The sequence below is a fragment of the Cervus elaphus genome, chromosome 5 (assembly GCF_910594005.1).
Source record: "Cervus elaphus chromosome 5, mCerEla1.1, whole genome shotgun sequence".
NCBI lineage: Eukaryota > Metazoa > Chordata > Mammalia > Artiodactyla > Cervidae > Cervus > Cervus elaphus.
Genome location: NC_057819.1, coordinates 26,261,385 through 26,288,610, shown reverse-complemented (window position 1 = coordinate 26,288,610; position 27,226 = coordinate 26,261,385). Strand labels below are relative to the sequence as shown.

Sequence of the window (27,226 nt, the reverse complement as noted above, 5' to 3'; positions counted from 1 at the left end):
ATGACCTAGGAATGAATTTACACATGTAAAATGCTCAGAGTTTGCTATTATCCCTGATGTCAAATAGAGCATAAACAAACTCAGTGGATTAAGTGGATGCAAAGTCACAAAGGATGGTGACAGAAACCACAGCTCACTTAAGAGACCAATCCAAGACTCCAGGAGCTAGCATCTCAAGGTCACACACATTTGAACCTGGGATCCAAGAAACTCCATGCTCCCTAAGCCACACAACTGGAAGACCAGCTTCCCACAGAAGTCGCTGCAGTGCACTTCCTCCTGGGGCTCATGGCTCCTCCACCAGCATCAGAGACCCAGCCTGGTCTTTGGAGTTCATTCTGCATCCGTGTCCAGCCTTGGACATCAAGGACAGCCAGAACCTTGACCTCCAGCTAAACCACCTTCTTCCCTATTCTTTGGGACCTGAGCATACATGCTAAGTCACTTCAGTCACGTGACTCTTTGTGACCCCATGGACAGTAGCCAACCAGGCTCTCTGTCCATGGGGAGTCTCCAGGCAAGAATACTGGAGTGGGTTGCCATGCCCTCCTCCAGAGAATCTTTCCAACCCAGGGAATGAACCTGCATCTCCTGCATTGGCAGGCAGATTCTTTACCACTGAGCCACCTGGGACCTAACCAGGAACAAAAGGAGGAAAAACTTGAGATCTGTAAAAGGGCTGTTGGCCAGGATGAGGGAAACGCTATAGGCACAGGAGGCCCCACCAGGAAACGTAAGTGGATCGCAAGGAACAATTTGGGAGCCAGCAGGTCTGTGCCTGAAGACTCATCACTTAATGGGGTCTACTTCCTTCAGCTCTGAGTCACTCAATCATCCCCAGGGGTCAGGAAACATTTCAGATCTCTGGCTGAAGGGAGGCGGGCGAGGCCGAAGCCTGGACCCAGCAGCCCTAGATGTCAAGGCAGGGCCCTTGTGAGTAACTCCTATCTTTGCAGCACAGCAAGCTTCCTAGGCGGGTGGGGCCACTAGTGGGTTCCTCCAGCAGCCTTCCTTCTCAGCAACATCCCAAGATCTTGGATCCTAAACTTCCCCATCTGCAGATGGAACACACAGTGCTCCGAGTCATCAGATCCCCTAGGAAGGCAAACGGAAATATATTCCTGGAGCCACGCTCCCACACGGTATCACTCAACACTCTAATTCCTGTGAGATGTTGTCACTGGTCTTCTGTGAAATGACACTTCTGGTTTTAGATAAGTTTCAGAAAAGTTGCACTCTCTATCTGCCTTTAAAGATGTTTTGGTGAATATAAGCAATCTAAAGCTTCTGAGAAATCCTACAGGTGAATATATATATTGAGAGAGAAAGCTGTGTCAAACTTGGCATTTCTCAAACTCTTTGGGGGAGGGGAAGAGAGTACGTCTTTGGAAGTGCTGTTACTTCAAGTGATGCTTTTGAGAAACAGAAATGAAAACCCAAAGAGGAATCACTAACATACTGCATATATCATCTTTCCTTGATGTCTCATAAGACATTAAAAGTGTCTTGTCACCGTTACAATGATCCTTGCCTAGAGAAGTTGTGAAGTGTTGGTTACCAGAGTTTATAGACATCAGCAGGCCATCAGCTGTTCTTGGAAACTAAGGTCGACCTCGGCAGCACTCACTAAATTGAAATTAACTTAAATGACCAGTGGAAATGGCAGCAAATGAAACATAGCCGCATGTCTGTATCAACAAGGTAGGCTGGCTCTGGTGACATGCTCACCCCATTGCCACTGGGAAGTCCCCTCCTTAGTCTGGCCCCGGAGCGCAACTTCTGCGCGTGGAGTCCTCTGCATCCTGAGGTCTCAGCTCATCTCCCTCCCTGTTCATCGCTCTACTGCCCAAACATCTCTCATCCCCACAGTGCGAGCACCCCACTCTCTGACACCAGTCACATTTCATGGGGGGAGTCTTCTCTCTCCCAGAGAGATGGGGGGCTCTTTGAGGACCGAGATCACGTTCCTGAAACTTCCGCTGCCTGATCACCCACAGCTCTGAGAACAGCAGGCACTGCTGAGAATGAGGGTTCATTTGCTGAAGGTTTCAGGGTAGAAAGAGTCCTCGAGTCTCTTCCCCTGACTCTCCTACTGATTCACCATAAAAGATGTATTTAATGTACATCATTGTGTGTATACCTCTTAGAGAAATAATGAAACTTTACCTCCTCGATTCACAGAGCTCTAGTGAGCTTCCTGTGGGCTCATGTGAGGTTCACTGCACAGCATAAAAGCTTCCAGATGTGAGGGCTATACCTGGCCAGCCACACTCACTGAAATCTTTACCTGCTTTCTGCACACAGGCTCTGCCTAGTGCTTCTGACAAATGGGCGTCCAGCCCTCGCCTCATCCCACAGCTCCCCAGTCCTGTGCTGTATGCCCTGTGGCCTCACCGTCAACCAGCCCTGTGAAAAAGCTCAAGTGTTACTTGCTCAGTCTGATTCTTTGCAACCCCATGCAAAGAATTCCTTGCAACCAGGCTCTTCTGTCCATGGAATTCTCCAGGCAATAATCATGAAGTGGGTAGCCATTCCCTTCTCCAGGGGATCTTCCTGACCCAGGGATCGAACCTGGGTCTCCTGCATTGCAGTAAAATTTTTTACCATCTGAGTTGCCACAGAAGCCCTCAACCAACCCTATTATCAACCAATTCAACCATCAACCCACCCCACCATCAGCCAACCTCACTATCAATCAACCTCACCATCAACAACTTTATTATCAACCAATCCTACACCATCAACCAACCCCACATCATCTGTCAATCTCACCAGCAACCAACGCACCATCAACTAATCTCACCACCAACCAGTCCCACTGTCAATCAACCCCACCATCAGCCAACTCTATTATCAACCAATTCAACCCATCAACCAACCTTATCATTAATCAAAACTCACCATCAACCAACTCTTCATCACAACTTCTACCAAACCAACCAAAGCCAGCTTTAAGCCAACCACAATAGGGAACACTTTAAAAACGAGATAAAGCCCCTCCCTTGAGCAGAGCTATCATCCTGGTTAGCCAGTCTCAAAATGCTCATACAGAGCATAAGGCAAGCTATTAATATATCAGAAGGTCATACTTTACATGGCACTTGCATGATAAAGCAAGCCTATGAGGGGAAAATGAGAGGTGATCAGAAGGACCTTTGAAAACCTCTCAGGTCCCCTACAAACCACGGTCTGTGCAGGTAACCTCATCATTCTTCAGCACACTGGTCTGAGTAACACTGAGGCAGACCACAGGAGGGACCTGCCCGCAGAAGCTGGGGTCTCCAGATTTTTCTGGTTTAAAACAGCTGTCAAATCCACAGAGCAGAATGGTGTGTGTGTTGGTGTTGGGATAATCTGAGAGATTCTGCTTGCCTGAAGGGTTTACTCCCCCTCTTTTTTTATATAAGAGCTTGATAACTTTAACACATGTTCAGCCCACTGGTTTGCCAGCGTGTTAAGTGAACTTGTGTTAAACATGGCTCCACTGTAAGCTGCCAACAGCCTGTGCCTCGTGAAGTTGGATAGGAGGGAAAGTGGGCTTCACACTGGCCCCAACACGCAACTGGAAGCAGAAAGAGAGGACAGGAGAGGACCTCCTGGATCGGAAGCAGGGTGCACTCTAATGGTGAGGTCCATGGAGACAAGGGTTGTCTGTCTTGCTCCTGTCCAGATCCCCAGCATCTGACAAGGACTGGCAAACTCTAGATGTTCGAGAGATGAACCAAAGATCAGATTCACCTGGGGCCGTGAAGCATTCACAGCAGACTGGATGGTTAAGATGGGGAGAACAGAAGTGCCTTTATTGGCATCTACTGTATACAGGCACCAAACCAGCAAAGGAGGCTGAGTGGGCATCCTGGTTCTCATGTTGAATAGATGTGACTGCCCATCACTGCACAGCTGGTGAGGCAGTACTGGACTGCCCCCAGATGGCCTGGACCCCTATCGACAGCAAGCAAACATGTATTAAGTGGCACCTGCTGAGTGCCAAGCCTGGGGCTTAACCTGCAGTAGGGAAAGCAGATAATGAACAAAGGCACAAACAGATACTGATAAATGCATGAGTGAATAAATAAGTTCTGAGCTTGATCAGGCTTTGATGGAAATAATCAGAGGCCTCGCTAGAGGTGATTGTGGGGGACAGGAGGGGGGACCTAGACGTGAGAGTCATTCCGGGTCCTCCCTCTCCCCTCAGAGCTCATCCCCACCCAGTCCTGTTGACTCCTCTGCTAACACGTAGGCATATATCTCTCTTTATCCTCAGTTTCCAGAGCCTCTGTCTTAACCTGCTCTACTTCTTGGACTGCCTCGCTGCTCCCCCACTGCACCCCATCTTCAGCCAAGTCTCCACTCAGCAGATGTGGGTCTGAGCTCACCCACCTCCTGGGCACCCTTGCACCCAGAATGAAATCCTCATTCCTGCCCGGGTCTGCAAGGCCCCCAGTGCTCCGTCCCACCAGCATCTCTGCCTCACCGCCTTACTCACTCACTCTTTCAGGAGGGTCCACACAGGAAAGGAAGGCCTTCCCAGGAATTCAACAGAGGGGACTGAACATAGGAAGTGGGTGACAAAGTATGGGAACCCCTAGAAAAGGAGATGATGGTGAGGGTCCCCAGAGAACAGCCACAGCAAGAACCCTACCCTTGTAGGGTGGGAAGGACAATGGGAGGGGGTGATGTGAGCAGAGCCAGGACCACTGTCAGAGCTGGAAACACAACAGGTCTGCCCCCTGAGCTGGGGTCAAGGGGGGAGAGTGGTACAGCGGGAGCAGGGACCACGGAGGGGCCATGGGCAACATAGGAGCATCTGAACAGAGAGCAGGTTTAACTCCATGCCTGCGTCTCACTGGCTGGGCTCGGCAGGAAGCCAGTTGTCAAGGGAACCTGTGGCCGAGCAGAGTGAAGGACAAGTGGGGACAATCGGAGAGTGCGCAGCCCACTCGCTGGGTCAGCCTGGATGCAGATGTTCTCAGCCCCTCAGTCTCCTGGACCCTGTGTTCTGTCAGTTTCCCCTGCCTCCACCACCCCACCCCCGGCTCTTTGCAAGGCCAGCTCCGTCCTGCCTTCTGGTCTCCCTTCTGCTGGGACCCAGGCTCTGCTGGAGCCTGCCCTTCCCCTGGTCTGCTCTGACCCTGGCTAAACCACGTGCCTTCCTTCAGCCCTGGCAGGAGGGGCATGTGGCTCACTGGGCAGCGGAGATTTGACAACAGTGTCTGGGCTTAACCAGCTGTGGGTTTCACTAAAAACACCCTCTGCACGGAGTCCAGACTGCGGGTGACTTTCACTACGTTCCAGTGGTGGAGATGAGACCAGAGCCCCAAGCTTCTTGGCTGCTTCAGGGGTACCATCGTGGCCTAGAGGGGTGCACTGGTGGGGTTTCTCCCCACCGGATGCACGAAGACTTGGGTCCTATGTCTTTAAAAAGATGTCATCGGGGGGGGAGGGGAATTAAAAAAAAAAAAAAAAGATGTCATCGACCTGCCTTCCTTAGGCTAGTCACCTCATCAGAAGAGTCAGCCGGGGACTAGAACTGAGCCATTTCACTCCCTTGTTACCCAGACCAGGCCCCTGGGGCTGTCTTAACCATCTCCACTCAGTCATACTGCTGTGTACCAGTCTGAGGCTAACTGGGAAGACAATAACTACTTTAGCTTTTCCGAAAAAAAATCAGAAATTTAATTCAGGGCAATGTTTGCAAAGGGGAACAGAGATGCCACAGGAATGATGGTGTGACCCAGGTATTAATTAATCACAGCCGGAAGCCACCTGCCCTGGTCAAAGGTCACCTGGGGAAGCCAGGGCCACGGGCCAGAGGAGCTGCCAGCAGGAGGCTGCAGAGACAAGGCCATTGCCAGGAAAGCTGCCTGAGGCTCAGGGAGAGAGGATGGCACTTGGCCTCACCCCTCCGATCTCCTGCCAGAGCCCCAAGAGGCAGCCAGCACTGGTCAGCCCTAGGATATTGAGTCCAGAAGGGGAAGGGGTGGGTCTGAGAGCAAAGGCCCAGGATCCAGACATGCCTAGGGTCCTGGGGATTGGATCTCTCCTGCATCCAGCCCTGGGCAGCTGGGCCGTGGGAGTCAGCGAGCCCATGCCTCTGCCCCTGAGCCTGCCAGCATGGCTGGGAGGCTGCCAGCTCCCAAGATGCTAACTGGAAGCGGTGTGAGCTCCAGCTTTACACGTGGGGGTGGGGATGGGGGGAACTCAAGACGGAAATTGCAAAGTGCACAGAGCAACTGTTGCCGGAGGCATGTGGACGATGGGGTGACAGAGCCCACACACCAACCACCCCGACGCTCTCTGCACAGAGGCAGGGCTGGAGCAGACCTCCCCATAAATGGTGGCTTCAAGCACCTACAGGAAGTTCAAACCTTGGGCTGCTCTACCCAGCAAGTCTACTGCGGTGATTTGTCCTACAGACGCACTTGCAGTGACGGGAAGGGTGTCTGCTCACAGATATTTATTGTTTGCAGCAGCCAAAGACTGTTGTCACCTGACGTGGATCCACAGAGGCCTAGAGAAATCCTGGGGTTGGGGGTGGGGGAAGGGGGGTACCCAGTGGTGAAAATGAATGAGGCAGGTCCGCATAGACAGAGATGAAGCAGTCACCAGGATGTACTGATACGTCTCTCAAAAGCACAGAATGGTTTTTACAGCACGCAATCCTGTGTTTAAGGAACAGAGGGTGACACGGGGACTGTCTCTGAGGTGACAGAGTCAGCCCTGCTCTGGGCAGGGGGCTGGGAGACACGAGAGGGGATGGGGCCCACGTGTTCACCTCCACCTTCTGTGCTATTTATCACATTTTCCCAAGTAGCGTAGCATCTTTCCATCAAACATAGCCTGAGAAATTGGCCCTGGCTTCGTCTCAGTCCTGCAAGGAACCCTCGGGCTCCTTCAGGGCCCCTCACCCCTGACATGGGGGGAGGTAATTTCTCCAAGATGGTCTCCTTTCCCATCACCACGCGGAGATCCATCATGTTTATGACAAAAAATGCACAGTGCACCTGATCTGGGTCAGAACGCACTTCAGTCCCCAGCTCAGCCCTCCAGCCCAGAGCCGACCAACGTGAACGGCTGCAGAGCCCGGGGCCTCTCCGCCCTGCCTTCTGTGTCTCTCCCTCCCCCACCTCCCTCTGGCAGGTGGGCGGCAGAGCAGTCGTTGTACCTCGAGATGGAGATGCCCCCGGCTCCACCCTGACTCAACCCCTGCATCCTCGCTCCTGGCCACTACCCTCACCACCCCTTCCCCCCAGGGAGCGAGCTCTCTCTCCTGAGGGGGGTTCGGAGACAGGAGCCCTCGGGATCCCACTGTCAGCTTCCCCTGCAGCTCCAGAGCAGAGGTTTCTCAGAAGAGTCTAGGATAAATAAAGCAAGGGCTGCTTTTCCTCTAAGGTAGTAGCCTGGGTCTGGTTGAAGGACAGGAGGATAATTAAATTTTCCAGGAGGGGATGCTAACCCCACAGCGAGGCACTGTCCCCAGGACGGCAGGGTCAGGCTCACGGACAAGCTGAGCTCCCTGAATGTCTGATACCTCCTCCTGCAACTCTTCCCTAGGTGGGCCCAGTGCCTGCATACCTGGGGTTCTGGGGGGGAGAGAGGCGTGACAGGCAGTGGCCCAGCCCCAGAGCTCAGCCAGCATGCCCACCCCAGGGGCAGCAAGATGAGGACTCAAGGAAAGGGCCCCCCGGGAGCCCTGGAGGGAGGGAGGAGGGAGAGAGATGGGAGGGGTAGAGGAGGGGGGAGGGAGAGAGATGGGAGAGGTGGGGAGGGGGGAGGGAGGAGGGAGAGAGATGGGAGTGGGTAGGGGAGGAGAGAGGGAGAGAGATGGGAGGGGCGGGGAGTGGGGAGGGGAGGAGGGAGAGAGATGGGAGAGGCAGGGGAGGGGAGGAGGGAGAAGGGAGGCACTCTCCGCAGGTCCCCAGTGCCCAGCTTAGCACAATCCCAGGCTCTTGGGCTCCATGGAGGGTGCAGGGTCAGAAGAGGAAGTTGCTGGTCCACACACAGCCTGGAAGGGCTTGGCTGGTGAATTAGCAAAAAGGAGAGAGCAGGCAGGCTTCCCTGGTGGTTCAGATGGTCAAGAATCTGCCTGCAATGCAGGACACCTGGGTTCGATCCCCCGTCTGGAAGATGCCGTGGAGAAGGGAATGGCTACCCACTCCAGTATTCTTGCCCAGAGAATCCCAAGGACAGAGGAGCCTGGTGGGCTGCAGTTCATGGGGTTGCACAGAGTCGGACACAACTGAGCGACTAACACACACGCACAGAGAGCAGGCGTGCAAATCAGAGCCCAGAGGATGAGCCAGGACCCAGTGGGAGCCTGTCAGCTCCCTCTTTGGCTACATAACTAAACAGACCAGGGAACTGAGGAGTGATGTAGGGGGACTTTCTGGATCCATAAGAGAAAGGTGTTTAGGACAGCCCCCTTCTGTGGAAACCCACAGGGTGAGGCATTACACCCTGGGAGAGAAAAGGGCAAAACAGGAGACTTTGCAGCTCCCTCCTCCCACAGGACCCCCACTAACAGGGAAACAGTAGTCCTGACTCTGTGCCCAGAGCACAGGACCCTGCTGTCCTTTCAAAGAATGAAAGGAGAAGGGTGACGCTGGGACACATGCTCCGACACTGCCATGTAGGGAGCTCTGGGGTCCCCAGGCTCAGGGGACCCCAGTCCCCTGCCTACTCCTCTCTGACATGGCTCCACCGGCCACATCCCAGGCGGGTGCCTGCTGACATCACTGCAGCCTCAGTCAGCTGAGTGCCTGGGGCTGGGTGCTCAGAGCTCAGTACTCACGACTCAGTGCTTGGAGCTCAGTACTTGGGCTGGGTGCTCGGAACTCAGTTCTCACAACTGAGTGCTTGGAGTTCAGTTCTCAGGGCTGAGATGCATCTGACTCCCTACTACAACTCCACAAGAAGAGGGTCCCCACTCATGTCACAGGCAGGTAAGCTGAGGTTCAGAGAAGGCACTTGCCCAAAGCCATGCAGAGTGTTGGATGGACTAAGCGTTCAACTGACCAAGAGACAGAATGGGGCCACTGCTTAGAGACAGTGCTGTATACAGTAGGTACTCATCAGAGTAAGTGATGTGCACACTTGGAGACTTCACTTCCTGATGGTGAACTGAGCCCCCTGCCAGCACCAACTAAATCCTGGCCCAGCCTGTCTCTGATACACCCACCAGGACCACAAATACAGCTCAGAGAGGGGGCAGTTCACCAGCCCCAGGGCTGCCTTGTAATTAGGTTCCACCCCACACCCACCCTGTGCCCTCCCTGGCAGCCAGAGCAGGGGGCGTGGCCTCAGGTGACTGCAGCCCAGGCGATCCTCTAACCATTGGCCCAGACTGGACATGGGCCCTGAGAGATGGGGAGGGGCTCCGGTGAAAGCAGGTGCCCCCCCCCTCCACTGCAGCTCCAGTCTCAGGAAGGCGTGGCGTGCCCTAGCTGTGCCCTTCCTTCCCCACCAGTGGCTAGATTTAGAAATGCCCAGAAAAACCTGGAGTTTGCTTCAGGACATGGACTCCTCTGAGTCAGAGACCACAAACACCACTGCCCTCAGAGAGGCAGCTTATATAAATTCATGAGACCATCTGGGAGCTTGCATACATAATAAACAAGCGAGACTATTCTTCCAAAAAGAAACATCTTTATCTTCATTTCTTTTCCGAAAGTTCCTCTTAGTGGATATGTCATTCTCCTACCCTAGAAAAGAATAAGCAGCATTTTACTGCCTTCCTAAAAACACAAGGCAAACATGAGGATGAATGACCCCTAGTGTGAGGCGATAGGGAGTGGTGGGGGCTGTGGAGAACTGCAGTGCAGACCCCTGTCTGCAGGGGCCATGGCTGCTTGCTCAGGAGTGGAAGCTCTTTGTGGTCAGATCTTCTTTCCCTTTTTTTTTTTTAAAAAAAAGAAAACCAGAAGTCCAAAATTTTAGATAATAACTGAACTCTGAAGTATCGACAAATGACAAAAAGGCCATCATTAAAAAGTCTACAAATAACAAATGCTGGAGAGGATGTGGAGAAAAAGGAACCCTCCTACACTGTTGTTGGGAATGTAAATTGGTAGAGCCATTATGGAGAACAGTATGAAGATTCCTCAAAACACTAAAAATAGAGCTACCATATGAACTAGCAATCCCATTCTCGGGCATATATCTAGAGAAAACTATAATTCAAAAAGGTACATGCGCCCCTAAGTTCACTACAGCACGACTTCCAATAGCCAAGACAAATCAGACAAAGGCAAATATCATGTGATATCATTTATATGAGGAACCTAAACTATGATACAAAAGAACTTATCTATGAAACAGAAACAGACTCACAGACATAGAGAATAGACTTGTGGCTGCCAAGGGGGAAGGGAGGTGGGGGAGGGAAGGACTGCGAGTTTGGGGTTAGCAGATCAAACAATTATATATAGGATAGATAAACAGCAAGGCCCACTGTATAGCACAGGGAAATATATTCAATATTCTGTGATAAACCATAATGAAAATGAATATGTATGTATGCATAACTGAGAAGGGGACGACAGAGGATGAGATGGCTGGATGGCATCACCGACTTGATGGGCATGAGTTTGAGTAAACTCCGGGAGTTTGTGATGGACAGGGAGGCCTGGCGTGCTGTGATTCATGGGGTTGCAAAGAGTCAGACACGACTGAGCGACTGAACTGAACTGAACTGAACTGAGTCACTTTGCTGTACAGTAGAAATTAATACAATATTATAAATCAACTATACTTCAATGAAATAATTTTTTAAAAAAAGAAATATTGACAAATGGGGGGCTTCCCTGATGGCTCAGACAGTAAAGAATCTGCCTGCAATGCGAGAGACCTGGGTTCGATCCCTGAGTCAGGAAGATCCCCTGGAGAAGGGAATGGCAACCCATTGTAGTATTTTTGCTTGGATAACCCCATGGACAGAGGAGCTTGGCGGGCTACATTCCATGGGATCGCAAAGAGTTGGATATGACTGAGCGACTAAACTTTAACTGTCATGGACAAAAGGGCTAACCAAAACAGGTCTACGGGCCAAAGTCAGCCTGCAGACCACGGGCTGTGACCCTGTCTTAGGGAACTGCTCCTTCCCCAGCCTCCCTGGCTGATGGGAAGGTGAGGGGGCCCCTGGGGCCCAGCTCTCCCACGGGCACCTGTCCTGGCACAGAGCTCCTGCCCCCACCCAGTACAGATGCCCACACTCAGGCCGCTCTCAAAGAGCCCACGAGGGAGCCAGGGGCCAGCGCCCTGGAGAAATCCTGAGCTGTGCTGCGTGGGCCGCCAGTGCTCCTGCCGGTTCTGGGCTGTGCCCACCACCACCTCACCTTGGGCATCCCCACGGCTGTCCTAGCACAGCTTTCCCACATTAGACAGCAAGCCTGTGCTCTGAAACACAAACCTTGGGTGGGGATCCCAGACACAGGAAGGACTGAATTCCCCCTAAGGCAAGAGATACCTTCAGCCTAGGTTCCAGAGACTCCCTGTTCTCACCTCCTCCAAATCCTGCCTGTTCTGATTTCCCTGCCTATAAATTCTTTTCATAAGTCTGACACTGAGGTTACTATCGCTTCAACAAGAAACCCACCTGCCCGCATCCCCAGATCCTGCCTGGATCAGCCCATCTGAGCAGCCAGACAGTGGGAGCCTCTGTTCCTCGGTCCCCGGCGCCCCCTGCTGGTCAGTCCTTGGAGATGAGAGAGGTTCTAGCATCTGTGCTTGTCCACCTGTGGCCCCTGTGCCTGGGAATCAGGGTTCCAGACTAAACCCACATGAGCTCAGCATTCCAGCGTCCAGGGAGAACACTCTGTGTTTCCCTAAGCTCCTCTCCCGTGTGGAACTGACTCCCTCATCCACGCACTTGTTCAGCCACATGGCACTGGGAGTCAGGAAGGAGCCCTCAATGACATGCTCTCAGTCTTCAGCAACTGCTTCGCCAAGCTGTGAATTGTTACTCACTCATTTGGGATCATTCCACACAAGTGCATCAATGGGAGTGTATCACACAGGCCGTGGTTCAGCCCCGTCTCTCTTGACTCTTATTTGACTCACTTGGGGAGGAAAAGTCTTCCAAGAGCTGACCACCAAGGAGGAAGCTGGGTGGGAGAGGAGCCAGGAGAGATGGACAGAGAGAAGGGCTGACAGGTGGATGTAAGCTCGGAGTAGAGAACCTGTCCAAGAGCCCGAGACCAGGGCCGGGAAGCAAAGCTTAGGAAGATTCAGCCTCAACATCAGGAAAATAAAAGCATCTGTGCTTTTTTTTAACTAATTCTCCAAAAGCACCACGGATCTGGCATCTACTTGTGATAACTGCCTTGTTTTTTTTAAATGTTCATGAAAATGTTCATTTTTAGCATGGATAATTTTAAACCATTTTCAAATCGACCTTTCCTGGCAATGAGTAGATATGATTTGCTTCCACGAAGACACCCACAGGCTGTCTAAATCTGGCATCGCCGCTGAGTAGGGATGGATCTGTAATCACAGATGCTCTGTGACCCCAGTTTCTTAGTTTCCTGGACCGAGCTCCTCCCTTCCATCCTCTCCCACCCACAGGCACAAACACAACTTCCTGCTGAGCATTGGGAGCCCCTGCCCACTCCCACTGCTCTGCAGACCCACCCACATCACACAGGGAATCAGATTTAGTCCTTGGTATGTAAAGGATCGGGGCTTCCCAGGTGGCGCTAGTGGTGAAGAATCTGCCTGCCAATGCAGGAGACATAGAGATGCGGGTTTGATCCCTGGCTAGGGAAGATCCCCTGGAGGAGGGCATGGCAACCCACTCCAGTATTCTTGCCTGGAAAATCCCATGGACAGAGGAGCCTGGTGGGCTACAGTCCATGGGATCACATAGTCCGACATGACTGAAGTCACTTAGCACGCACACACGCATATAAAGGATGCAGAGGAGGAAGTTCTGCTTGTGGGCCATCTGTGGGCATGGCCACCAGCCTAAGCTTTGGAATCGGAGAGCAGAGATCAGTTCCAGACTCTGTCCCCAGATGACCTCGGGCAAGTCCCCAAGCCCTCATCTGTGATGGTGATGGTGACAGTCCCCCGCCCCCCACCCACATGGTGAGGCCCGAAGGAGAAAACAGACCCCAAAGCGGTACCTGTCCTGTCCTTACTGTCATCAGCAGGCACCCAGCTGTGTGACCCACCACTGGACCACAGCTGCCTCCAATGACTCCAGAACTGCCCTTGTCAGGGGAGCACCCTGAAGACCCCCTGTGGGCAGAACAATAGCCCTGCTGACTCTGGGTCTGTACCACCCTCAGCTCACTGTCTTGTTTGTTTCCTGTGTCCCTGGAACTCCTCTCCCCAAACGGCAGTCTCTCTAACTTCCTCTGCATCTTACTTCCTGGCGGGGATCTGTCCGACTCCCTCCTTTCAGACCCCAACCAAGATCACGTCTCCACCCTCTAGTGAGCACACACTTGGAATCAGACTAACCCTAGCCTGCCCTTTATATCTGTCATGATCAGCCTGACCATTTTCACAGGACGTGAGCACAAGCTTGACCTGACCTTTACAGACGAGAAGGCTGCAGCCAGGGTCTATTCAGAGAGCTGTCTGGAGCCAGGAGAGCCTGAGCACTACTCAGGCCCCACCCGGACCTGCAGAGCCTAGGTCAGCATCTTCACAAGACCCAGTGGTCCATGAGCACATGCAGTCCAGGCTGCTGGTCTGTGGGCATCGGCCTGGGCCAGGCCACGGATACACCTCTGACACGTGGCCTGGAAAGGATAATTAATGGCACATCTAAACAATCAAGAGATTTTGCACAAAACCAATCTCCAGTTTTTCTCAATCGAAGAGGGGGCAGCATGGGTCTGCATCTGCAGTGGCTGCCCAGTCAGCTGGGTGAGGGGTCTCAATTCACCTCACCCCCACCCTTCACGAAGGCCCCCACTTGCACCACTCTCAGCCCCCCGGACATTCAGGTCTGAAGCCCCTGGCACCTTTCCTGGGAGCCGCACCAGCCCCTTGCCGCTCCTGCTCAGGCCTTTGCATCTGCTGCTCCTCTACCTGGAGTCCCTTCTCTCATGTCTGCATGGTTCTCCCCTCACCCCCCCCCCGGGGTCTCTATCCATCACCCCCGGCTCAGGAGGCCCGGCGGGCACACCTCTGTCTTCCCACCTTACCCTACCACGACTGCCTTCGCATGCTGTGTCTCCATCCCCACTCAAGATCTTGAGCACTGAATTTTCCAGAATAAGGCCTACAAAGCCTGGGGTCACCTGGAACTCAGCAATTCACTGATGAGTGGATGAATAACAGGCCCGGCCACCCCGCCCTCTGGGCCTCCACTTGTCAAGGAAGGGGGCTTGGCCACAGGACCACATAGGTTCTGCGTGGAGGCAGCATGATGCCTCTTCCAGGGGCTAAAGAGAGTGGCTGGATTTTCCCCGTGACACCAGAGGGACGCTGAGTGAGCCATGAGGGCCAAGGCCCTGGCAGGAAGAAGGACAAAGGGGCCAGTGTGGAGGACAGAGGGGGAGGAGTGAGCCTCATGGAGGCTGTGCTCATTTTCTGGGGCCTGACACGCTAAGAGACACAAGTGGTAGCAGAACCCGGGGACCAGGACAAGCAAGGGAGGCAGAGAAAGGAACCGAGGGGATGGACCACTAGATTGGGTCCATCTCTTGCAGTCAGGGTAGTTGATGCTTGGGTCCTGCAAATAGGGACCTCTCCACTTCCAGAGCTCTTTTGTCGTCTTATTTCTTTAAATCACTAGCAATTGCCCCTGGCTGGTCTCCCCAGCTCCCATTGGTTCCCCAACTCAGCATGCTCCATGATTTAGGATCAAATAACTGCAGGTCAACAAGAGAAAGGGTTTTGACTGAGCACGTGGGAAGGATGGAAACAGAAAGGAAGGAGTACCAATCAACTCATCCCTAAATGTCACACCTTTAAAAAACATTCCCACTGGGACTGTTTGGGGCTCGTACCTGCCTGGACAAAGACTCACCACGAAGGGTGCTGGGCGGAGAGGTAGGCTCATGCCCCTCAGGCCTATGATAGAACCGCCTGCTCTGAACCTCTAAAAGCTCACCACCCAAAAGACCCAGATGCATCAGACCTGGGTTTCATTTCATGTGTTGTCAGGATTCCCAGGCAAAACCCAGAGACTCTTGGCAACTGTCTGTTGGGGTTGCTGAAAAGTCTGCTTACCCAACTCTCGCTTGATGCTTCATCACAAGAACAAAGGGGGTCATCTGTCCAGATAGACAGTGTCGGGCATGTACACACGTGGACTGTGCAGGGGGTGTCGGGCCCCCCGCCACGTCCTCCGAGGAATCACCTGGAAGTCCTCTCTGGAGTCTCCATAAGTAATTCACAGTCTGCTTGGAAAATCCATGATGTGCTTTGCAAACAGAAAGATCCCCATGCTCACTGCCCTCCCTCCATGATTCACCAACCTCATCTATTCCTGCCTCCTGTCCTCTGCACTTGCTGGTTCTTAACCTGGAATATTCCTCTCCCAGTCCTTGTAGAGATGAGCCTCTTCTGGTCACTCAATTGTCACTTCCTCAGAGACACCTGCTTCCTCCCCACCACCTCCCTCCTCCCCACCTGCCATCTCTTCCATCCTTCTCCCCAAGGGTCTTCCTAAACTTATTGCTCTTTGAAATTACCTATTTAGTTGCTAATTTGTTTATGAGCTGTCTTTCCCATTAGAATATAAACTACTCCAAAGCAGAAATGCACAGTTTTTCTTGATTACAAATGAAACTCCAGGCCTGACACCTTAGGTCCCTGATGGGTATTTGTCGAATGATGGTGGAGGAGAATTCGATCCTTAGGTAAACACCCCTTGCAGCCTGGGTGTTGCTATAGAAATCTCTCCTTCCCTAACAAAACTGATACAATCGTGGGCTTATCAAATATTTACTGACACCCAACATACACAGCAACCGGACTACAAAACCTCAGGAGAATAGAGTCTGTGCATAAACAGACAGACCCAAGAATGGATGTGCCCCAAGAGAGTGGGTCTCTGTTACTGGAGGTGGATTTGCTGGAGTGTGTACCAGGGCAGGTCATATGGCCTAAGAGACTTCCCCTGTGCTGGTATCTCACTTCCCAGCAGGGTTCAGCTCTGCCGACGAAGGAGGAAGAAGGAGGAAGAAGAGGTCCCTACCCAGGTCTAGCCTCACTATTCTGAGAACGCTGTCCCAGCATCACCCAAAATCTTCAAAAATTCAGTCATAAATAAAATTTTTCAATTTCCAAAACACAGTATGGATGAAACTAAACTTGTCTCTAGGTGCCTGCTCTGCTTCTTAGGCGATCCCAGGAGGTGTCCCATCACCTCAGTGCTCTCCCGCCCCCACCAGGAAAACTCAATTTCCTTTGGGGCCCTAAGAAGCCAGGGAAGCCATCACACACAGGGACCCATCATGGTTCAGAGAATCCCACCCCAGGGCATCTGCTTTTTTTTTTTTTTTTTTTTGCCTTATAAACAGCAGAAATTTATTTCTCACAGTTCTGGAGGCTGGAAGTCTGATATCAGAGTGCCAACACAGTCAGGTTCTGGTGAGGGCCCACAGACTGTGGACTGCCAAATTCTCTCTGTGTTCTCACGTGGTGGAAGGGGGCAAAAGAGCTTTCTTGGGTTTCTTTCATAAGGGGACTAATCCTGTTCATGACCATCACATTACGTGTTAGGATTCCAATGTGTGAATTTTAGGGGGACACAAAGTTCATGCCATATCATTATCAATGTTGTAATTATTCCATCTATGACTATACAAGATTTTATCTAGTATAGAGTTGGTGGACATTTGGGCAATTTCCAGATCTGAGTTATAAGTAAACATGCGACAAACACTTCTGCACATAACTCTTGTCATGTCTTCATTCCTGTCTGTAGAATTGCTCTGTCACAGGGCAAGATATACTTTTAGTAAGTCTCAGATTTGGCCCACCTAACATCTGTCTTGTTCTTATATAAACACAAGTGTGGGTGATGGAAATAGGGGGGAAGTTAGGTAGGAAGAGGCAGTTTGAGATAATATTCTTTTTTATTAATGAATTAATTGTATTCTTTTTGGCTGCAGTGGGTCTTGGTTGCTGCCCGAGTACTTTCTCTAGCTGTGGCAAGTGGGCTTCTCGTTGTGGTGGCTTCCCTTGTTACGGACCATGGGATCGAGAGCACGCCTGCTTCAGGAGTTGCAGCATGCCGGCTCAGTATTTGTGGCTCCCTGGCCCTAGAGTGAGGGCTCAGTAGTCGTGGCCCACAGGCTTAGCTGCTCTGCAGCGTCTAGAATCTTCCCAGGGATCAGACATATGGACCACGGATCAAACCTGTGCCTCCTGCATTGGCAAGCAGATTCTTATCCACAGTACCATCAGGGAAGTCCTGAGATAATATTTTTTAGTAGATTTTAAGCTCTGACATACAAACAGACAGATGGTTCTTTAAGGTATCTGGAAGGCCAGGTTGAAGATTCCTCTTTTTGCAAAACTATCCTTGATTATCAAGGCCTTTTGTTTTTACTTCAAAATCTCTGTATCTTCTTAACAGAGTCTTTCAAAAAGGAGAAGTCTTTCAAAAAGGCATTTAATTATGCTGAGGTCTAATTCACCAATTCTTCCTTTTTTGGTATTAAATCTAAGAACTCTTCACCCAGGTTTAGGTTCTAAAGATGTCTCCTATTTTTTTTTTCTAAAAGTTCTATAGTTTCACATTTTATATTTGTCTGTGATCTCTTTCAAATTGACGTTTATATGAAGTGGGAGGTTTTGGCTGAGGTTCATTCTTTTGTGTAGGAACATGCATCTTTTTGCCTGTGGATGCTCCCACAACATTTGTTGAAAAGACTATTCTTTCTCAGAGAAACTGAATTGCTTTTGCCCCTTTGTCAATGCAATGTATACAAAAGTAGAAAATAATGTTGCCCATGAAAGATATAATGTTATAAACCAGTGTTACCTCAAATAAAAAAGGCCAGCAGCAAAAAGGATAGCAACAGTAACAAAAAATTAGTTGGGGAGAAAATATTTGCAAATCACTTATTCAACAAAGGACTTGTAGTTGGACTGAATAAAAAACTATCAATATGGTAACAACAACAACAAAAAAAAACTGTCCACATTAACAGAATTAAGGGGCGAAAAACCACATGCTTTCAGCTGATGCTGGAAAAGTATGTGACAAAATTTAGTGCCCTTTCATGACAAAAAGCAGTCAACAAACTAGGTGAATGGTTAAACAAACTGTGGTACATTTATACCATGGAAAACTACTCAGCAATTTTGAAAAATGAACTACTGATACAACTGGAATGGATTCCAAGGGTATTATGCAGAGTAAAGAAGTCAATCTGTAGAGGCTATATATTGTCTTATTCCATTTATATAGCATTCTTGAAGTAACAAAATTAGAGACAGAGAATAGATTAGTGGTTGCCAGGGGTTTGGGACGGAAGATGGGGAAATTAGAGGGGTAGCCCAAGGGAGCCTGTGGTGATGGAACAATTCTGTCTTGGTTGGACATGTACATGAAACTACACATGATAAAACTGCCATGTAGAGAACTAGAGAAGTCTGAATAAACTCTATGGGTTGTACCAATGTCAATTTCCAATTTTGTTACTGGGCTATACTTAGGGCATCTGCATTTTTAAAGGCCATTTTTCTCTCCTCTTAAAAGCTATGCTTGCCTTGAACCAAAGAAATTAATCTCCAGTCCTTAGTGCTGACCAAACCAAATAGGTAATAAAGATGAAATATTCTGAAGCAGAGAAACCCAGCCAGGAGGGGCCTCTCCCATCCTTAACGTGAGGGTAGACATCTTGGCCCCCTTTGGAGAGGAGGACCCAGGAGTCAGCTGGGAATCTCCTCCCCCACCTCGGGATTCACTCCTGCTGGAGCTGGAAGTCAAGTCCCTTAGAAACAGGTCCAAAGCCCAGGGTTTCCTATGTCATGGCAGAAATGCTCAGAGAACATGGTGTGGCCACCTTGGACATAGATGCTCCTGCATGTCACCACTGGCAACACCTTCTCTGGACATCCAGGCACACTGCTTATAGCCGAGGACCACATTCTGCTGGATACACCCATGGCACAGGAAAGGTTTCAAAACCCAGTGATCCAAAGGCAGAAAATGCTGCAATGACCACCTCCCAGGCTACACGTGAATCCTCGAGAGGGACCCAGGGTTTGCACAGATGCTGCCCAAGGAAACCTAGAGCAAACGGGGTTTCACCAAAGAAGTGGAGCTTCGCAGATGTCTCCACCCACTGGGCTTCCCTTCCCATCTGCCCTGCTGCAACCAAAACCCAGAGGCGCTGACGACGAAGACCTGCACCCAGCCTCCACTGTGGGCTGATGGAGAAAGGGCGCCTCCTCGCAGCCCAGGAGCCCCTCCCCGCCTGGCGCTTACCTCCAGCGGGACCACCTGCATCAGGATAGCAAAGTTGGTGAGGTGCGTGCAGCGGCAGACGGAGAAGCTGAGGTTCCCTTCCGTGAGCGCACAGCCCTGGTTCGACCAGATGCCTTCTCCGGAGCTGAGACACAGAAGGAAAAGTCAGCTGGAAGTATCCGCCCAGCCTTGCCAGGGGGGCTGAGAAACTGCTCCCACTCATCAGGCTGATGACTCAGATGTGTCTTGTTGATTAGGCCACAAGGAAACAAGTACCTGTTTCCTTCTGGGAGGGGAAAGCTGTGTACCCTTCTTGACACAATCACTTTGGAAAACACCTGGTCTGACATCCAATAAACATGAAGTGTCTCTCGGCCACCTGAAGGTCTTCTTTGGAGAAATGTCTACGCTGGTCTTGTGCCATTTTTCAATTGTGTTGTGTTTGTCTGTTTCTGTTACTGAGTTGTATGAATGGTCTGTATATTTTGGATATTAACCCCTGTCAGTCACATCATTTGCAAAAAAGTTCTCCCATTCTGTGGTTGTCTTTTCTTGTTGCTTATAGTTTCCTTTGTTGGGCATGTTACTCAAACAAAACTCTAATTTGAAAAGATACATGCACCCCAATGTTCACGGCAGCACTATTTACAATAACTAAGACATGGGAACAACCTAAATGTCTGCTGACAGATAAATGGATAAAGAAGATGTGGTGCATGTACACGGTGGGATATTACTCAGCCATTGAAAAGAATGAAATAATGCCATTTGCAGCAACGTGGATGAGCCTAGCGATGATCACACTAAAGAAGTCAGAAAGAGAAAGACAAATACCATATGTCACTTACCTGTGGAATCTAAAATATGATACAAATGAACGTCTCTGAGAAACAGAAAGGACTCACAGACACAAAGCAAAATGGATAGACAAGGTCCTACCATATAGCACAGGGAGCTATATTCAATATCCTGTGATGAACCATAATGGAAAAGAATGTGAAAAAGAATGTATATGTACATGTAACTGAGTCACTTTGCTGTATAGAATAAATTAACGCAACATTGCAAATCAACTGTACTTCAGTAAAAATTTCATAAAAATGGAATGTGCGGGTCCTGCAACCCAGCAACCCCACCTAGAGAATTCTAAGCCATGAGCACAGGGACACATCTGGGGTATTTACTGAATGATGGGTGATACGAGAGGACACTTTAAAGTTACCTAATGTCCACCTCCCTGGTGTTCAGACAGTAAAGAATCTGCCTGCAATGCAAGAGACTCGGGTTTGACCCCTGGGTCAGGAAGATCCCCTGGAGAAGGGAATGGCTACCCAATCCAGTAATCTTGCCTGGAGAATCCCATGGACAGAGGAGCCTGGCAGGCTACAGTCCATGGGGTTGCAAAGAGTTGGACACAATTGAGCGACTAACACTTTCACACTAATGTCCCCCTCAGGGACCTGGATAAGGCATAAACATTAGTAAAAAGCAACATGTATTCATATGGATAAAACACACAAACATAACATCCAATGTTGAATGCATAATAATGAAGCAAGGGCATGACACAAAAGAAGATCAAATGTTTTCTATGAATATAACTACACACTATACATAAGTTATTCAGAAAACTCCCCACAGAGAGGGCAAAAGATTAGGATAAGATTTAACATCTTTTACATGTTTGTTTTTCTTTATAATGTTCTAATTCTTTAAACAATAACATTTTGACATGTTACTTGCATCATTTCTTCAAGTACAAACCAAGACAAAAATTACTTGAAGCAAGGGTGCTCAAATGTTAACTGTGGTTCATTCTTGCGGTGAGAATATTAACAATTACAATTTTCTTCTCTGTACCACTCTATATTTTCAAATCCAAAAAAAAGAGAGAGAGAGAGAGAGATGCTTAAATGGTTCTTCCCAGAAACTGCAACTCTGAGTGATCAGCAAAGACAAATCTTTGCTTTGGCCAAAGGCAGGGGCCCTTGGGGAAGGCTTTTATAAAGCTGAAGCAGTTTAAAGACTCTAGTTTCGCTTTGCTTTATGTCCAGTTTTCATGACAACATCAGCCGTGGATGAGGAATGCGGCCATCCCAGAGGGTGATGGATAAAGACAGTCCTGCCTGCTCCTGCTCATGCCCAGTGAACGAAACACACACGGACAGCATCTTATTTTCAACCCTGAGGCAGACGGTGTCCCCAGGAGGATGCTGTGATCGTAACTCTGGGTGAGCCTTGGGCAGCACGCAACCTGAGGGTGGGTGGGGTTGAAAGGGTCATCGGGCAGGGACTCGGGGTGGCGTGAGCCTGATGACATGGGGACAGGGGCTTTGGAGGTGAGGTTCATGACAAGCGAGGTGGTGGCATTTAGCAGAGACCAGACAGCACAGCCAGGACCAATGGAACCTATCAGTTTAGAGCCGCCACCCCCCGATAAGGTCAGAATAAAAGGGCCTTAGAGATGGGCAGGCCCTCCCCTACCATGCCACCTGTTAGGGCTAACTGGCTCCCGTTCCTTGAGGAAAGCCGCTGCCGGGCTGTATGTGACCTTTGTCTACTGAATATATGAATGCCATACTTGAATTAGAGGGTGACCAGAAAACTAGCAGGCACAGAATTTGGGGAGCGTGATCACAGGGGTGCAAAGTGCACCTTGCACTGACGCCAAGAGTGACGATGAATTAAAAACCAACCATAAAAGTCACATTTTCCTAAACAGAGCCATGAAGGCGTGACGATGTCTTCATTAGTCAGGGGACGTGAGCCCCGTGTAGTCTCACCTCTGCCTGCGTGTAAAGAGCTGCATCCCAGGGAGCCCGTGGAAATAAGAAGCCTCGCTCCCCAGCCTGTGCATCAATAAATCTGCCACGGAAGCCAGGCCAAGCGATGTCAAATAACAGGAAAATATGTGTCTCTCCCTGTGACCGAGGAAGTTGGCATCTGAGCAGAAAACCATTCACCCACATGCATAAATGGAATGTGTATATATAAATATGAAAATGCTACATATTATGTGTATTCTGGAGATGTGGGCAGAACACACACAAGAAAGGATGGTGGAATAATGCAAGAAACATGGAACTAAACAACCATATATTTCCTGGGAACATAAATATAAAACATGCATAAGTTACTGAAAAATACACACAAAAATCTCCCCACTGTGTTACTGCAGGCTCTAGGAAAGGAAATCAGGATAAGATCTGAAGGTCCAACAGGACATGTGCTTTTTAAAATAATGTTTTATTTTTTAAAAGAATAATGCTTTAATATATTGCTGCTATCATTTGTAAAGTGTAAGTCTAGGGAAAAAAACGACCTAGAATTCTAAGCTCAATGAGACCATCTTTCAAAAATAAAAGTGCATGTTCTCAGAAAAATAAGAACAGGACTTGCTGTCAGTAGACTCGCACTACAAGAAGAGTTACAGGAACGTACCAGACAGAAAGTGTGTTCTACACAAAGAAATAAAATCGCTGGAGATTGAAAACATGAAGGGAAGTTATTATGTTTTCAATATTTATTTTTATTTATTTATTTGACTGCTCTGGGTCTTAGTTGCAGCCTATGGGATCTAGTCCTCTGACCGGGGATTGAACCTGTAGCCCCTGCATTGGGAGCTCAGAGTCTTAGCACCAGGGAAGTCCCCACAATTATTATTTTCTTAATTTAAATTGCTTTAGAAGACAACTAATTGCCTAGAGCAACAATACTCCCAACATACTGTGCATTTATGACATCTGTAAAGATAAAATGTATAATAAGAATAGTACTAATTATGGGCAGGAAGAGTTATGAAATGATTTTTGTATTGTCTCTGAGTACATGTGAGGTGGTATAATATTATTGGCGGGTAGACACAGATGAATTAAAGATATATGTCCTAAGCTCTCTAGGGCAACCACTACAAAAAAATTAAAAGCAAGTAGACACCAGGAGTCAATAGCAGAGAAAAAATGGCATCAAAATTATGCAGAAAAATCCAAATGGAGTGAGAAAAGGAGAATATAAGAAGCAAAAAACAATAAAAGTAGATCATAATCTGGTCGGGTGTGTGACCGAGCACGGACATCCTGGCCACCTCCCTCCCTATTCTCCCCACTCCCTCCGTCCCCTCCTCTGCCCCCTCCTTGCCTGGGGACCCTACCACACAGATGGTACCTGAAGTCCAGGAAGGCGCAATACAGGAAGATTCGGTTGCTCTCATTGGTGGCCTCAATGTACTGCCTTTGAGTCTGAAATGAGAGAGGATGGACACAGCTCATGATACAGCCAAGAAGACAAGTCGCCAACACTGATGCGAAAGCCAAACCCTCGCGCCCCCCAAGACCCCAGGTTATGGACACACAAACCCCGGTGGGCAGAGAAGGTGGGTCACCCAGCCCCATCTCTCACATGGCGCTCCTCTGCCCACAAACCAGGGCTCCTGCCTCAGGTCCTCTGCACTTGCTGGGCCCTTCTGCTAGAAAGCTCTTCCCCCAAGACAACCCTCCCTGCCTTCAGGTCTCTCCTCAGGAGACCCACCTGCCCATTCAAATCAATTTCAACCTACCCCTTCCTCTTACTGTATCTTTCTTTTTATTTTTTTCATGAGCTAAAGCTTTTCTTCTACGCATTTATTTATTTTTTTCATTTATCTTTATTAGTTGGAGGCTAATTACTTTACAATATTGTAGTGGTTTTTGCCATACATTGACATGAATCAGCCATGGATTTACATGTATTCCCCATCCCGATCCCCCCTCCCACCTCCCTCTCTACCCGATCCCTCTGGGTCTTCCCAGTGCACCAGGCCCGAGCACTTGTCTCATGCATTTTTCATAGTACTGATCTCCACGCAGCATGTTACGTATTTACTTGCTTCCTTGTTTGCTGGCTTCCTCTCTAGAACATGCCCACAGGGAACCTGTGTTTGTCTCGTTTCCTCATACCCCCTGTGCCTACCCTAGTGTCTGGCACACAGCAGGTGCTTGCTAAATACTTACTGAACCAAAGAACAAGTGAACAGATCCATCAACAACCCCGTCCCTAGGATTCTCACTCCCCCAGGCTACTCCTGGATGCCAACTCAGGGTATCTAGTATCAGCTGCTCCACCCTCAGCAACACACAGAGGCTTCTCCAAGAATCTTGCCAGGGAGCTCAGGAAGCCAGCAGCTTCATAGGAAACCAGAATAAATGGTATCTAATCAATTCCCAGTCGGTAAATCAAGAACCAGAGGCCAAATAGCCAACATCTGTTGGACTGTAGAAAAAACAAGAGAATCCCAGAAGAACATCTACTTCTGCTTCATTGACTATGCTAAAGGCTTTGACTGTGTGGGTCACAACAAACTGTGAAAAATTCTTCAAGAGATGGGAATACCAGACAACCTTACCTGCCTCCTGAGAAACCTGTATGCAGGTCAAGAAGCAACAGTCAGAACCAGACATGAAACAACAGACTGGTTCAAAATTTTGAAAAGAGTACATCATGGCTGTATATTGTCACCCTGTTTATTTAACTTATATGCAGAGTACATCATGAGAAACACTGGGCTGGATGAAGCACAAGCTGGAATCAAGATTGCGGGAAGAAATATTAACAACCTCAGATATGCAGATGACACCACCCTTATGCAGAAAGTGAAGAGGAACTAAAGAGCCTCTTGATGAAAGTGAAAGAGGAGAGTGAAAAAGCTGATTTAAAACTCAACATTCAAAAAACGAAGATCATGACATCTGGTCCCATCACTTCATGGCAAATAGATGGGGAAACAATGGAAACAGTGAAAGGCTTTATTTTCTTGGGCTCCAAAATCGCTGCAGATGTTGACTGCAGCCATGAAATTAAAAGACACTTCCTTCTTAGAAGAAAAGCTATAACAAACCTAGACAACATATTAAAAAGCAGAGACATTACTTTGCTAACAAAGGTCCATATAATCAAAGCTATGGTTTTTCCAGTAGTCATGTATGGATGTGACAGTTGGACCATAAAGAAGGCTGAGCACCGAAGAACTGATGTTTTTGAACTGTGATGTTGGAGAAGACTCTTGAGAGCCTCTTGGACTGCAAGGAGATCAAACCAGTCAATTCTAAAGGAAATAAATCCTGAATATTCACTGGAAGGACTGATGCTGAAGCTCTAAAGCTTTGGCCACCTGATGAAAAGAGCTGACTCATTAGAAAAGACCCTGATGCTGGGAAAGATTGACAGCAAGAGGAGAAAGGGACAAAGAGGACAAGATGGTTGGATGGCATCACCGACTCAATAGCCATGAGTTTGAGCAACCTCTCGGAGATGGTAAAGGACAGGGAAGCCTGGAATGCTGCAGTCCATGGGGTTGCAAAGAGTTGGACACAACTGAGTGACTGAATAACAACAACAAAGTGAATATAACAAAAAAGAGACAGACTCACAGATAAAGAGAACAAGTTCAGTGGTTACCAGTGGGTAAAGGAAAGGGAGGAGGGGCAATTGGCTTAAAACTGAACATTAGAAAAATAAGATCATGGCATCCAGTCCCATCACTTCATGGCAAACAGAAGGAGAAAAAGTGGAAACAGTGACAGATTTTATTTTCTAGGGCTCCAAAATCAGTGTGGACGATGACGATGACTGCAGCCATGAAATTAAAAGACACTTACTCCTTAGAAGGAAAGCTATGACAAACCTAGACAACGTATTAAAAAGCAAAGATATCACTTTGCTAACAAAGGTTCATATAGTGAAAGCCATAGTTTTTCCAGTAGTCATGTACAGATGTGAGAGCTGGACTATAAAGTAGGCCAAGCACCAAAGAATAAATGCCTTCAACCTATGGTGCTGAAGAAGACTCTCAAGAGTCCCTTGGACAGCAAGGAGATCAAACCAGGCAATCTTAAAGGAAATCAACTCTGAATATTCATTGGAAGGACTGATGCTGAAGCTGAGGCTCCAATAATTTGGCCACCTGTGGCGAAGAGCTGACTCATTGGAAAAGAGCCTGATGATGGGAAAGTCTGCAGGCAAAAGGAGAAGAGGGCAGTAGAGGATGAAATGGTTAGAGTAACACTTACTTAATGGACATGAATTTGAGCAAACTCTGGGAGATGGTGAAGGACAGGGAAGCCTGGCGTGCTGCAGTCCATGAGGTGGCAGAGAGTTGAACATGACTTAGTGACTGAACAACAACTTAACGTGAATAAAATAAGCTACAAGGAGAAAAAAAAATTTTAAGACAAAAAAATAAAATAAAATAATAAATAAAAATAAAATAAGCTACAAGGATGGGCTTTCCAGGTGGCACTAGTGGTAAAGAATCTGCCTGCTAATGCAGGAGACACAAGAGATGCAGGTTTGATCCCTGGGTCAGGAAGACCCCTGGAGTAGAAAATGGCAACCCGCTCCAGTATTCTTGCCTGGAAAATTCCATGGACAGAGAAGCCGGGTGGGCTACAGTCCATGAGGTCACAAAGAGTCGGATATGACGGAGCAACTAACACACAAACACAATCTACAAGGATAAACTGTACAACACAGGGAATATAGCCAATATTTTATAATAACTGTAAATGGAGTATAACCTTTAAAAAAAAAAAGAGTGTGATCCCCACAGCAGCCTCAGCATCCCGGGGCCCCATTACAGAATAGAAAACTCTGGGGGTGGGAACAGCCTCTGGGTTTTCACAAGTCCTTCAGGTTCTCACACGAACTTGAGAACCACTAAAAGCTAGCAAGAGGCTTCCTCTCCTGTCCCCTCCTCCTGTCTCAGTCTGCCGTGGCCTTTGTGCTCAGACACAGACAGCCCTGTGGCTGCAACCATTCAGAACCACAGAAGGTGGGGAAACGGCAACATGTGAAGTCGATATACAAATAAAGTCG

At 48.9% G+C, this 27,226-nt stretch overlaps 1 protein-coding gene across 2 annotated transcripts in view; it reads right to left on the bottom strand.

Annotated features, from left to right (window-relative positions):
* The window catches only part of ADGRD1 (adhesion G protein-coupled receptor D1), a 174,306-nt gene that overhangs the window by 35,410 nt on the left and 111,670 nt on the right, over positions 1–27,226 (bottom strand). For both annotated transcript variants that reach the window (XM_043902127.1, XM_043902126.1), the window contains 2 exons: positions 23,543–23,616; positions 19,400–19,523 (listed from right to left, as the gene is read on the bottom strand). In XM_043902127.1, the coding sequence (XP_043758062.1) occupies positions 19,400–19,523; positions 23,543–23,616 (198 nt within the window). The remainder of the gene's footprint in view (positions 1–19,399; positions 19,524–23,542; positions 23,617–27,226) is intronic.